Genomic DNA, 12,902 nt, shown 5'->3' with positions numbered 1-12,902 from the left:
AAGTCTACAACATGTTGCACACAATATTGTTTCAGATATTTCTCACATATCCATCAATCCACATCACTTATTTCATTCATATTCAAAATTTGATAAACATCCGAAAATTCAAAATTTTCCATGTTTCTTTTCATCTGTATTTTATCATCATGTATATACATAAAGCAAATACGAACACAATAATATGACAATGAATACAGAATCATGACGCTGGGATCTAATATATATACTCAAATTTAATAAAAGCAAACAACAATAGTCAATTCCGGGCATCATTATCCTAATAATGACTACTATAGTCTATTACTATTAGCCTATAAACTGTCACTCCACTACCACTGCTTCAGCTTCTTCCCCTTTTCACACACACTCAGTACTAGTGTGCAGAAATGTGAAAATTTCACACACTCACTCACACACCCAAAGCTAAAAAAAACACACCACAAAATGCCCACCGCCGCCGCCTCCACCCTCTTCCTCCTACTCTTATCCTTCACCCTCCGCCCCTTATCCTCAACCCTCGCTCCCCAGCCCCGCCGCATTCTCCACCAACCCCTCCTTCCCGAAGACTCCCCCCCATCTCCGCCCCCGGCCCCCTCTCCCCCAAAATACCCCTTCACCGCCTCTGCCCCCTTTTTCCAATCCTACCCCACCCCCCCTCCGCCCCCCTCCCCGGCCTCCTTCGCCTCATTCCCCGCCAACATCTCCTCCCTCACCGTCTCCGCCCCCTCCAAACCTAACTCCACCTCCTCCAAGCTCATCATCGCCGCCGTCGCCTCCGTCGTCGCCGCCATCGCCGTCGTCTCCCTCGCCGTCTTCCTCCACCTCCGCCACCGCACCGCCTCTCCTCGATCGCCTCACTTCGATCAATCCAAACCTCCGAATTCCGATACCAGCAGCGTGGTTTCGTTCAATCAGGCTCAGGCTCCCAATCGCCGCCATATTCCAAAGCTTCACCGGCCTTCGCAATCCAGCGCTGAGTTCCTCTACCTCGGCACTTTAGTCAATTCACACGCCCCTGCTCCTGCCCCCGCCGCTGCTACTGCAACTACAGCTAATTACAGTAATGCTGCTGATTCGCGGAAATTGGACTCGCCGGAGCTCCGTCCGCTGCCGCCGCTGAGCATGCGGCCGGTCAACAATGCTGAAGTTATTTCGAGTAAGGATGATGAGAGCGAGGAGTTTTACTCTCCTAAAGGCTCCATTAATGGCTCGATCGGCAACGGATCAGCTTCTAGGAGAACTTTCGCCGCCGTGGAAGAGGAGAATTTCAATGGCTCCACTTCGAATTCTTCCTCTACATACTCTTCTTCTATCCATGGATCGGGCTCTCCGGCGCCGTCTGCGTCGTTCTCCCTTTCTCCGGCGAATACTCAGATTCCGACCAATTCGATCCCTAAATCGCCGGATTTAATCGAGATTCAAACTGTTGCACACTTGCCTCCGCAAATGCCGTCGCCGCCGGAGGCGCGGGGTTCGGTGATTCAGGAATCTGCATCGCCGATCTCATCTTCTCCGAGTGTTTCGAGTGTTTTAGATCAGAAACCGGAGTCTCCAGCTAGAATCAATAGCTCTAATCCAGCACCGGCGGAAACAAGAGATTTGGACCCTCAGTCATCTCCGTCGCCGGCTACATCATCCTCACCGGAACAGTCGCCGAGGAATTCTAATGCTTGGGATCGAAATGTGGAATCTCCAGCGAGAAGTAACAGCGCTCTAGAAAATGCGACACAGTTTCCACTGAGTTCATCGCCTAGGGATTCGAATGTTTCGGATCGAAACTTGGAATCTCCAGTGAGAGATAGCAGTCTTCTCGAGCATACTTTTCCAACTCCACCAGAAATACGTAATTTAACGGTTCCAGATTCTGCATCGCCATCGCCGTTGCCGGTGAATTCATTATCGCTAGAAAGACGCCCGACATCGAGTGCGGAATCATCGCCGAGAAACTCAAATGTTTCAGATCAGTTTGAGGAATCGTCCGCGACGGAATCTGCATCTGAAGTTACGCCGATTTTCAACGTTTGGTATTGGAATGAGGACTCTCCGGTGAGAAACGTAGCTGAAATGATATCCGAATCTGCACTTCCTTTGCCCTCAATTTCACTCGCACCAGAAAATTGCTTGATGAGAAGCGAGGAATCATCTCCGAGGAATTCGGATGCTTCCGACCAAATAGAATCTCCGGTGGGAATCAGCAGTTCCGAACAGCACAACTCAACTTCCATTCCAACAGAGATGGCAGCTTTAGTGTTGCCGGAATCTACATCGCCGTTGGCTGAGGATTCATATTTGAGCAGTGAGGAATCATCGCCTAGGATTTCAAATATTAGCAATCACAACGCGGAACCTCTAGTTGGAATCACCAGTCCTGCAATGCACAACTCCGATGCACTTCCGGCATCACCGGATATAGAAGCTTTGGTATTGCCAGAATCTGCGTCGCCATTGGCCTTCATACCACCATCTCCGGTGAGATATTTGAGTAGTGCTGAATCATCGCCGAGGAATTCAAATGTCTCTGATCCGATGGGATTCAGCAGCCCTAAAAACCGCATTTCCGGCGAAATCCGGACATCTTCACCGGATATGGAAGATGTAATGTTGCCGGAATCTCTATCGCATTCACCACCAGAAAATCATTCAGGGGAAAATGATGACACGTCGCCTAGAATCTCAAATGCTTCCAATCAAGATGTTGAATCTCTGGTGGCGTCTCCGGCAAGGATCAGCAGCCCCGAGCTTCATGATCTGCCGCCATTATCGCAGGAGATACACCAGAGAGAAAGTGAAGAAACACTTCCAACCACATTGAAGGATTTTGATCGGAATATGGAGTCTTCACCACAATACATCCCTGATGTCCTTCCATCTGCTCCGCCCCCAGTGCCGCCAGCTTTAGCCATCCCTCCACCTCCACCTCCTCCTCCGCCCCTGCCTCAGAGCAAAGCATGGCTAAGCCCAACAACCCCAACCCCGGTAGCAGCCAAGAATCCTCTTCATCCACCCGCCTTGATCAATCCACTAAAACCAATCGGCTTTGAATCTTGCACGTCGATATCTCCAATGCAGCTTCCCTCCGATAACGACGAAGACGAGTTGAATCCCAAGCCAAAATTGAAGGCATTGCATTGGGATAAAGTGAGAGCTAGTTCTGATAGGGAGATGGTGTGGGATCATCTTAAATGCAGCTCATTCAAGTACAATTTCTCTCAACAATTTCCTGCTAGGAGTACTTTTATATGTTGACTGCGGTGTTCTCATTTAATTCATTTGCAGATTGAACGAGGAGATGATCGAGACGTTGTTTGTTGTCAACACTCCGAAGCCAAATCCAAATCCAAATCCAAATCCAAACGAAGCAAGCAGGTGGCAAGTTCTCCCCCCTCCGGGCCATGACAGTAGCGACAAGGTTCTTGACCCGAAGAAATCGCAAAACATTGCCATCTTGTTGAAGGCACTCCATGTCACTGTGGAAGAAGTTTGCGAAGGCCTTTTGGAAGGTACTCTATAAACATTTCGATTCGCTTTAACTTTGATAAGAATTTTGTGGTACATATACATTCAAGAATCGCCTGTTTGGGCTTGAAACACAGGCAATGCAGAGATTCTCGGGGCTGAACTTCTTGAGAGTCTGTTGAAGATGGCTCCGAGCAAGGAGGAGGAGCGTAAGCTGAGAGAATACAAAGATGAGTCCCCGATTAAGCTTGGGCCTGCGGAGAGGTTCTTGAAGGCAGTTGTCGACATACCTCACGCTTTCAGAAGAGTAGAAGCGTTGCTCTATGCTTCCAACTTCGAATCCGAGGTTGACTACCTGATAAAGTCATTTGCGACTTTGGAGGTATATATATTATTTCATTTAAATCACATTAACACGAGCTTTTGATTTCCTATTTCAAGTTCGTATAATGTATAAAATTGATGATTCAGGCCGCCTGCGAGGAGCTGAGGACGAGTCGGATGTTCCTGAAGCTTCTGGAAGCAGTGCTGAAGACGGGGAACCGGATGAACGTGGGGACAAACCGCGGTGATGCTCATGCTTTCAAGCTCGACACACTCCTCAAGCTCGTGGATGTCAAGGGGGCAGACGGGAAGACCACACTTCTGCATTTTGTCGTGCAGGAGATCATAAGGAGCGAGGGCGCCCGTCTCTCTGGTGAGGTGGTGGTGGAGGAATTGTCGGCAAGCAGTGACGCCAAGTGCAGGAAGCTCGGCCTCCAAGTTGTGTCAGCTCTGGGTTCGGAGCTCTCCAGCGTGAAGAAAGCCGCTGTGATGGACGCGGAAGTGCTCAGCACCTACGTCGCCAAGCTTGCAAAAGGGATGAGAAATGTCAAGGAGATTCTTGAATTGGATGAAAGCAGCAATAGATTTGCAGAATCCATGAATGGCTTCTGCAAGAATGCAGAAGAGGAGATTTGCAGGATTCAAGCACAGGAGAGCTTAGCACTTTCTTTGGTGAAGGAGATAACTGAGTACTTCCATGGAAACTCGGCGATGGAGGAGCCTCACCCGTTCCGGATCTTCATGGTGGTCCGGGACTTCCTCACGGTGTTGGACCGCGTGTGCAAGGAAGTTGGGATGATCAACGAGCGAACCATCATCAGCTCCGCCCACAGGTTCCCGGTCCCAGTTAACCCGATGCTGCAGCAGGCGACAGGGACGTTTCAGAGGCGGCAGCACGCCTCGTTGGATGATGAGAACCTTCCCCTCAATGTGTAGGCGAGTCTGGTGATGGTTATCCGTGGGCATGTTTGATGTGTTAAATTCATAGATAATGTGATATTATGTAGCTATAACAGATATAGATTAAAGAGATGAAAAAAATATTTATTTTTCCACGATAACATACAAGTCACGAGCAGCTAAGTAAATAAGTTTGTCATTACTGAATAATTTCTACAATTTCGACAAAAAGCAAGAGATAATACAATCAGAAGGATCTACAAAGCCTACATTTTCTCTTCCAACTAAATCCCCTTCTCTTTACAAGCGATGATCAAATAGTTTCTGCAGACCTACAAAGAAACAGCACTTTTTCGAGCAATGATTCTACACGCTTCCTCCTCCGTAGCAGGCACAACCTTCCTGATCGTCTGCCCGGCATTTCTTGCCTTTGCCTCAGGCCGAACGGTGAAGGTGAAGTACAGCGTATTCGACACCTGCAAACCAAATCAGCACCTCTAAGCTGTTCTCCACAAAATCACACATTCTATTTAGCACCATTTCTCCTTCAATGGATTCAATTTAACACATACATGACTCCGACAAATTGATAAGTATTAATTTCCAAGATCATAAAGGGTTAGTGCCTGTTAGTCACAAACTATAACCAAATTTTGGTTTTTAACCATCTTTGATTTTTTGGTCAAAATACATGAACTTTTAATTTTTTGGAAATTGGCATGAGCCTAAATTTTGCTGCCCACTAATTCGGTTGTCCGGAGTCCGATTTGGAATCCATAGGTACAGTTGGACATATCTCGAAGATACCTTTCGATTTTGGGTAAAGTTTGTGTATTTACATGCAACTGCAAATTACTACATGAATTAACATGTTATAAATTCCTGCAAATATAGTTTTCAGCTGAAACATACCTCACTAGATCTCAGTTCGGGTCTCGTGACATGTGCAACGACTTCAACGTGGATTAGAGGTCGGTCCGAATTCTCAGCTTCCGTGTACAAAACACATGATTTGAAACGAAGGAAATCTCCAACGTCCACCTGCATTACCAACAAAGCAATTAACTTTTCAAGAAAACAAAACGAAGGTAGCACAAAGCAAGCAAAGAAACAAGAAAAGTAAGAGCTAACTTTTAAAGAACATTGCAGCCATTTCTGGGAGGTTAAGGGTTAGTAAATTTATCTTGCTACGGATATCACGTTGTGGACATCTGGTAAGGTGTGGCAGGAAACAGAAGACTTTGAATTCTAAATAAAATTTAGACAGAGTTCATCTCGAGACACTCACTGGTTTCAAAAAATCGACGTGATCAGCTTCTGTGAAAGATGGCATTATGCCTGCGAAGGCATACGCTGTAGAGAAAGCCAATTCAAACGCTCTGTGCATAAGAAACCCTCCAAATACACGGCCGTGAATGTTTCTCTGCTGAGGTTGACAGATCAATGAGTTCTCAAGGCAAGTGTATTTGAGAAGGATGCTGTCTCTATCCGCCAAGGCCGGCATGTCACAGAATATTCTTCCCTCAGCTAGTAAAGCTTCAAATTTGTTCATCTCCCCGTTCTCCATCTCACTCTCCCCGTCTCTAAGTTTCCTCTTCCTCACTTTACTTTTTGCTTCTGCTTCTTTATGGAGCAGCTTCTCCCGTTCGGTTTCTGGGACGAGGCGGTTCACCTGAGCAGCTCTCCCTGTCTTGTAGTCACGAGCCACAAAGACGAAGTTGGCAGTTAGAGCGGTTGGGTCAGAAGGATCGGCCGTCTCTGCAGAGCACAAAAGAATTGGTCAGACTACGAGAAGCGGTGGAATCTGTAGGCTTGAGATATTACCAGGAGTGGTCTGAGTAACATCGAGCTGAATCTTGATAGACGAATAACCAACCCAAGTAACAGCACCGTCTATTCTGAGATCAGCATTGACACTGATTGGCTTCTTTAGCACGATTTTGTCAACAGAAGCAGTCACAAGGTATAGTGGTCGAGTTGTGCTATCATCATCTGAACAGTGCTAATAATCAACAAAGACGAAAAAGGAATATTACAACAAGAAACAGCACAGGTTCTAGCAAGTTGGCATTGCAACATAGATACTGAGAGAACCAAAATCGTACAAGAACACACAGAAGCTATTCATACACACAAAAACACGCACACATACATACACTTTCAAACCCTGCAAGCTTTTTGCTTGCATTGCAATGTAGCTGCTGATAAAACCAAAATTGTGCAAGAACGGGGGGAAGAAAGAATCACACGCATACACACAAAAACATCAAATCCTGCAAGCTATCTGTTGGCGCTATAACGTAGCTACTGATAAAGTCATAAGATAGTACGAGCACATGGAAGATAATCATACACACCAACACTAAGACTACTCGAATCCTGCAAACTTCTGGCGGCACTGATAAAATCATAATAATGCGAGAAGACGGAGGAGATAATGACAGACACCAGTTATTCACTCACAAACACAACAGAGGGAACTAATGCACCACAAAATCACAGGTTGAAATCCTCACAATCACAACCTACCAGTCCTCCAACATATCTTCTTTAGTAATGGTGAAGAGCTAAACCAAATAAACAATATCCTAACATCATTATAAGCTAAGCACAACAAACTCATCAAATTGCTCTAATGTTTCAATCACAAGACACAAAAACATAGATCAAAGTACCAAAAAAAAAACAGCATAAAAACATTAAAAATGGAATCTTGGGAAAAAGTGTACCTTGACAGAAATGGTGCCAGCAAGAGCATCAAGGTCTTCAAGCAATTTCCCAATTCTGACCTCATTCCAAGCATCCCTATACTGCTCCCTCAAAATGTAATCGGTAGAGAAGTTGTACAAAATGGACATTCTACTCTGCGATGGGGTTCTGGTGAGCAGCTCCGTTTGGGGAGGCGCGTCAAGAGGGGGGTCGAGAAGCCTCTCGAAAATGCTAGATTTAGTCTCCCAGAGCGCGATTGTCATCGGAGAGTGGTACATTCCCGGCCACAAATTCAAGGGTTTCTTAGCTGAAGAATTGGGGACATTTTTCTTGGTTGAATCTTCGAATTGGGAGTTGAGAGTAGAGAAAATGGGGATTGGATTTGAGGAGGGAGAGGAATCGGCCTCCATTGAACTCAAGTTTGAGTGGCTATGCTACCAGATTTTGTCAATAACCTCTTACTATTTCAAATTATAAAAGAAACAAAAATTTAATCTCTTTTTTTTTTACATTCGTTCAATTTAATACTAAGACCATCTTCAACCGTATATCAAAACTTATTTTTGGTGTAGATAATTCTCCAATTATACACCAAACTTAAACTCATTTTTGGACTTTTCAATGGAATAACACCAAATATGGCGTTTACTATAAAATTTTGTTAGAGAAATACTCAAAAATGGTGTAAATGGTTAGAGTAAAACTACTTTTTGGTGTGACATATACTCAAAAATGGGTTTGAGTTTGGCATAAATGGTTAGAGATGGCCTAAGCACCGATTGCATCGTTCAATTAAGATTGATCCATTTACCCAACCCTTATACTAAGGGCGTTATATATACTAAGGGCGTGAATGGTAGGGGTGTTAATTCTTGAAAAGCCATAAAAATACAATGTATAAAAACTCTATTTCATGTTTGATAGCTGCGAAATTCTACTAAATTCAATCCTTGTACATGGTAGAATTCAGTCGGGTTTCACACGAAGATCCACTACAATCGTGGAAGGTGTTGTTGAGTTGCTCTCTATTAATTGAAGTCAACAATATAGCTACCCTTACTTTTACGGCCAAATTCCATGAAACTACCTTCTGGCAGTAAGTATACGCCGTTTGTACCCGCAAAAAAAAAAAATCCGTCGAAGGAAAAGACGCGTATGTCTCTCGCGTGTTTAACTCAAACACGCATCATCCTCTCGCGTGTTTAAAGAAAGATGCATTTGCGTCAAGTGTGTTTTATCAATACACGCATTAACCTCATACATGTATTCCTTGAATATAGAAACTATCATAACTATTGTAATATTTTATAATATATGTTTTTATATTGTAAGTATAAATACAGCACAACAAGAATGAAATATACATATAAAAAAAAGGAGAGAAATGGAAGAGTATAAATGTGTCGTTTTATTACTTAAATTCGATTATTATTGCTATATTTTAGTTGGGTATAGATTTAGGGTTCATAGTTTGAAATTTGGTGTTGAATTATTGAATTTGGTGTCGAATTTTTTGTAGAATTTGGTTTTACTTTAATTAATTTAGGTTGAATTATTGAATTTGGTGTCGAATTTTTTGTAGAATTTGGTTTTACTTTAATTAATTTAGATGGTTTGCAAATTGGGAAGAAAAGGCCTTGTTATCATCTAATATGACTTCATGCCTAAGGCTTGCCTATTCTGAAGCATAAATTCTTTATGGTTAGTTTAAATACTTCATACTATTTGATTTAGCATGAGATTTAAATTAAGTTATATTTTTATTAATTCTACGAAGATTTGTTAAATTTTTGTAAATTAAAGTTATATTTTTATTTTGATATCAATAGAACGAGAAAGTAGTGAAATATTTTCTTGTATAGAACTTTGCTTTATAATTAAACATGTTGTTAATTATTGATTATATTAGGATGTCGCGATATGGACCAGAAAATCCTTTTGTATTGCATTATCAACATAGTCACATATCTTGCAAGGCGTGGGTTGGCGAGGAAACAACTCCTTTCAAGATTCGGCACTTTGAGGGGCATTTTTGGGAAATAGATAATCATCACGAACGTGTGATTGATTATGTCAATAGATTTGGTTTTGGTGGAGTTTATTTATGTGGGAAGTATCTAGATGTAGATCATGCTCTGATCACAGCATTGGTTGAACGTTGGAGACCATAAATACATACCTTCCATCTTCCCGTAGGAGAAGTTATTGTTACCTTACAGGACGTTCAAGTGTTATGGGGTCTACGTGTAGATGGATTTCCTTTTACAGGAAATAGTTTTCTGAATATGGGTGGGAGAGTCTATGTGGTGAAATGTTGGGCTTCTATCCACTTCAAAGTGAGATGAAGGAAAACGGTATTTTGGCATCGGCTCTAATAAATAGGATGGTGATGGAATATCCGATGGATGATGATCTAGAAGATGAACCCTACATTAAACGGGCACGTATGATTGTGCTTGTGCTATTGGGGGGCTTGATATTACCCGATGGCTCAGGGTGTAAGATACCTTTGATGTGGTTGACTCTACTTCGAGATGTTGAGGTTGCCTCTATGATTAGTTGGGCAAGTGCTGCACTTGCTACGTCATATCATAACCTTTGTGAGGCTTCCATGGGTAAAATGAAAGACATTGGAGGTCCGACAGCACTCCTACAGCTGTGGGTGTGGGAGAGAATGCCCACTTTGAGACCCGATTTTGTGATGACACATATGCATACAGACAAAACTCCATGTGCATTAACGTAAGTTTGTTGTTTAAGTATTTTGTATATTTAATGACAACATATTAAATTGGAAAATTTCCGCATTGTAGGTGGACTAGCTCATATATGATAAACAAATTGCCCAGACATTTTGTTCGACATTATCGTGAACAGTTATCATTACTCTAAAATAGCCAAGTAAAATGAATTTTTTCATATATATATGTGTTCATTGATTTATATGTGTTTTTCTAATAGTTTAATGTAAAATTGTTATTGTAGTTTATTTGGATGCCATATGTGGATCGTCAATTGCCATACATGTGCCTCGAGATAAACAATACATGGAGATCAGTAACGTACATGGTGTGTTGGGCAATTGTCGAGGCACATGAGCCTGAGCGTGTTGTGAGACAATTTGGAAGGACTCCTTTCATTCCAGAAATGCGTGATTGGATTTCAATGAAAATCACTTCAAAACAAATCGTAAGGAAAATCGAAAAAGGATTGGGCTAATGAGAGCAAGGCTTACATTCAACATTGGGAGAGAAGGTCGGAGTTTGTGTCTAACCACTACATGGAACCTTTAGAAGACCACGTGCAGGTGATTAGAACTCGGGCATAAATGGAGTGGTATTACAGAATAACTATTACATACATCACTCAGTCGGGTAGACTTCCAGATGAGAGAATGAACACCGGTGCAACAACATCAACACTTTGCGTGAGTATCGTTTTTATAGTTGTTTTTTCATTTTATTTATTTATGTTATTAACTATTCACGTTTTATTTGTTACAGCTTCAGACATTAACCCGTGTTTTCACATCACGCTCGGTTTTGACCCAGCGGACGCCGTAGAATTAATGCATGGTATTAACAGAGTTGTTCTTGACTGCCTTAATGATTGCGGTGAGATTGAACGTACGGTCTTACCCTCCATATAGCGCACTGATGTGGATAATATGTTGTCAAAGCAGTATGCCTATCCATGGCGGTTCGCCCGAAAAATGCCACAGGAATATGGCGTATAAGTATGGCGGGATATGACGGTCATTAATTAAATATATAAAATAATATTTATATATTCATATATAACTCAAAAAATTAGAAGATAATAAAAATATAACATTAAAAACTTTAAAAATATGTAATAAAGCATAAAATAGAATGCAATTATATAAAAGTCTACTAATTAAAGTCTTTAGTTCAAGTGTTCAACAAAACATAAAACCATGATAAGCTCTATAGACATCAATCATCTAGCTCAACATAGTCTTCTAGTTAATCATCACTATCATCGGCATCCATTTCATCTTCATCCTCCCTTGCTTCATCCTCTTGATCTCCACTTACACTATCCTCAAATTCTTCCTCTTCCAATTCTTCATCTACAAGCTCAAGCCTTTTCCCTCCCCCTTTCCCTTTTCTAGGTATGATAGGTTCTTTTTTCTTAGAAACTCTAAGACAACTTGAACTAGATGTAGAAGATTATTTCCTCTTCTTTGACCTGTATATGTCCTAGACCCGAAGCCTTATACACCATGTTCCAATCAAGTGTATCATCATCATCATGAACCAAATGATTACTACCATCAATATCATCATCATCATCATCATCATCCAACTCTCCAACTAGCCACTCATTGCTCTCATCAATATCATCGAGAATAATACGATCAAATCCATCGGTTGCACTAAGCTTGTTCTTATCATGCAAGGAGCTGACTGTTGGTCGCTGGAGGCCTGCTGTTGCTGGAAGGTGTTCGGCTGCTGTAGGCGGCGGCGGCGGAAAGTGGCTGGGCAGTGGCTGAGTGGGGATGAGTTCGGTTTAGGAGGCAGATTGTGAGTAGGAGGCTGTAGGGTGCTGGGCTGCTGGAGGCGGCGACGAGTGGCTGGGCGGCAGATTGTGGAAGAAATGGAGATGGAAGAAGCGGCAGATTGTGGAATGAGTAGCCGTTGGTTGAATTAGGGTTTAGTCTTTCATTTTAATTAAATATTAAATGGGTTAGAATTGTTGGGGTGGGCTGGTTTAGTTTTGGGCCTATGCAAAATTCAATTAAAAAGTAAAAAACCCCATTAAAAAGTCAAAATTGGCCTACAATACCGCCATGGCGCCACGACCGTGGCGGGCATAGCGGCCACCACAAAAAATTGTCATGTATCGTTGTGGCGATGACATTTTCATTAAAAACTGATATGCTATAGCGCCATATCCCTGCCATAGCCGCTATTTGATAACTTTGGTGGATATGTCCCGGGATTTTATCCGAAGAGCTCGGGGTAGTGGTCAAAGAGGTGTCCGAACAGGCGGGCATGGTTATTCACGTCATTTCAGAATGTCCCAAGACAAGTAAGGGTCATCACAAGCCGCAAATGAAGAAAATATGAATTCTGATGACAACTTGGATTTGGATACACTCGTCGACAACGTTGAGAATGAGCCACAAATGCAGAATTCACCAGCACCAGATGCCTCTAGTTGGTTTCCTACCTGGTCAGACGCGCCTCAGTCAAGTTGGGTGACTCTAATGGATAGAGCTGGGTTACCATTGCAGCCTACTACACACCAGCCTACTACACGAGATTCATTCTTTGCAGGTGTTCATATCATGCACTCTCCAACAAATGAGGAAATTGATGATGATGCTCTACAGAGTAGTGCATAAATGGATCGTCCCAGGAGTAGTGCCTACATGCGCCCCACGAGCACTGAACATATAGACCCTCCTAGGAGTAGTGTACAACTGGATCGCCCTAGTCGTAGTGCACATACATCGCATCCCGACAAGGAACGCTCCAGACCGA

The 12,902-nt window shown here is 42.8% G+C and overlaps 2 protein-coding genes across 2 annotated transcripts; one reads left to right on the top strand and one right to left on the bottom strand.

The window, feature by feature from the left end:
- Positions 1 to 335: 335 nt before the first annotated feature.
- On the top strand, positions 336 to 4,838 carry LOC125206988 (formin-like protein 1). The gene is made up of 4 exons (XM_048106230.1): positions 336 to 3,200; positions 3,280 to 3,503; positions 3,597 to 3,841; positions 3,931 to 4,838. The coding sequence occupies exons 1-4, from the start codon at positions 448 to 450 to the stop codon at positions 4,717 to 4,719; spliced, it is 4,011 nt and encodes a 1,336-aa protein (XP_047962187.1). The 5' UTR covers positions 336 to 447; the 3' UTR covers positions 4,720 to 4,838.
- A 19-nt stretch (positions 4,839 to 4,857) lies between these two features.
- Positions 4,858 to 7,820, bottom strand: LOC125207087 (acyl-coenzyme A thioesterase 2, chloroplastic-like). Its single transcript, XM_048106335.1, has 5 exons — positions 7,413 to 7,820; positions 6,508 to 6,685; positions 5,972 to 6,441; positions 5,596 to 5,724; positions 4,858 to 5,159 (listed from the first exon to the last, which is right to left on the bottom strand). Exons 1-5 carry the CDS (start codon positions 7,800 to 7,802, stop codon positions 5,016 to 5,018), a joined length of 1,311 nt encoding a protein of 436 aa, XP_047962292.1. The 5' UTR covers positions 7,803 to 7,820; the 3' UTR covers positions 4,858 to 5,015.
- Positions 7,821 to 12,902: the final 5,082 nt, after the last annotated feature.

The sequence above is a fragment of the Salvia hispanica genome, chromosome 1 (genome assembly GCF_023119035.1).
Source record: "Salvia hispanica cultivar TCC Black 2014 chromosome 1, UniMelb_Shisp_WGS_1.0, whole genome shotgun sequence".
NCBI classification, from domain to species: Eukaryota; Viridiplantae; Streptophyta; class Magnoliopsida; order Lamiales; family Lamiaceae; genus Salvia; species Salvia hispanica.
This window is presented reverse-complemented; position numbering and strand designations above follow the sequence as displayed.

Bases quoted from the DNA above. Each gene is read 5' to 3' on its own strand.
- LOC125206988 (XM_048106230.1), top strand. From the start codon at position 448: ATGCCCACCGCCGCCGCCTCCACCCTCTTCCTCCTACTCTTATCCTTC. The intron at 3,201-3,279 runs GTACAATTTCTC...ATTCATTTGCAG, and splicing joins CTTAAATGCAGCTCATTCAA to ATTGAACGAGGAGATGATCG. The intron at 3,504-3,596 runs GTACTCTATAAA...CTTGAAACACAG, and splicing joins TTGCGAAGGCCTTTTGGAAG to GCAATGCAGAGATTCTCGGG.
- LOC125207087 (XM_048106335.1), bottom strand. From the start codon at position 7,802: ATGGAGGCCGATTCCTCTCCCTCCTCAAATCCAATCCCCATTTTCTCT. The intron at 6,686-7,412 runs GTACACTTTTTC...GTTGATTATTAG, and splicing joins CTGGCACCATTTCTGTCAAG to CACTGTTCAGATGATGATAG. The intron at 6,442-6,507 runs GTAATATCTCAA...TGTGCTCTGCAG, and splicing joins TGTTACTCAGACCACTCCTG to AGACGGCCGATCCTTCTGAC.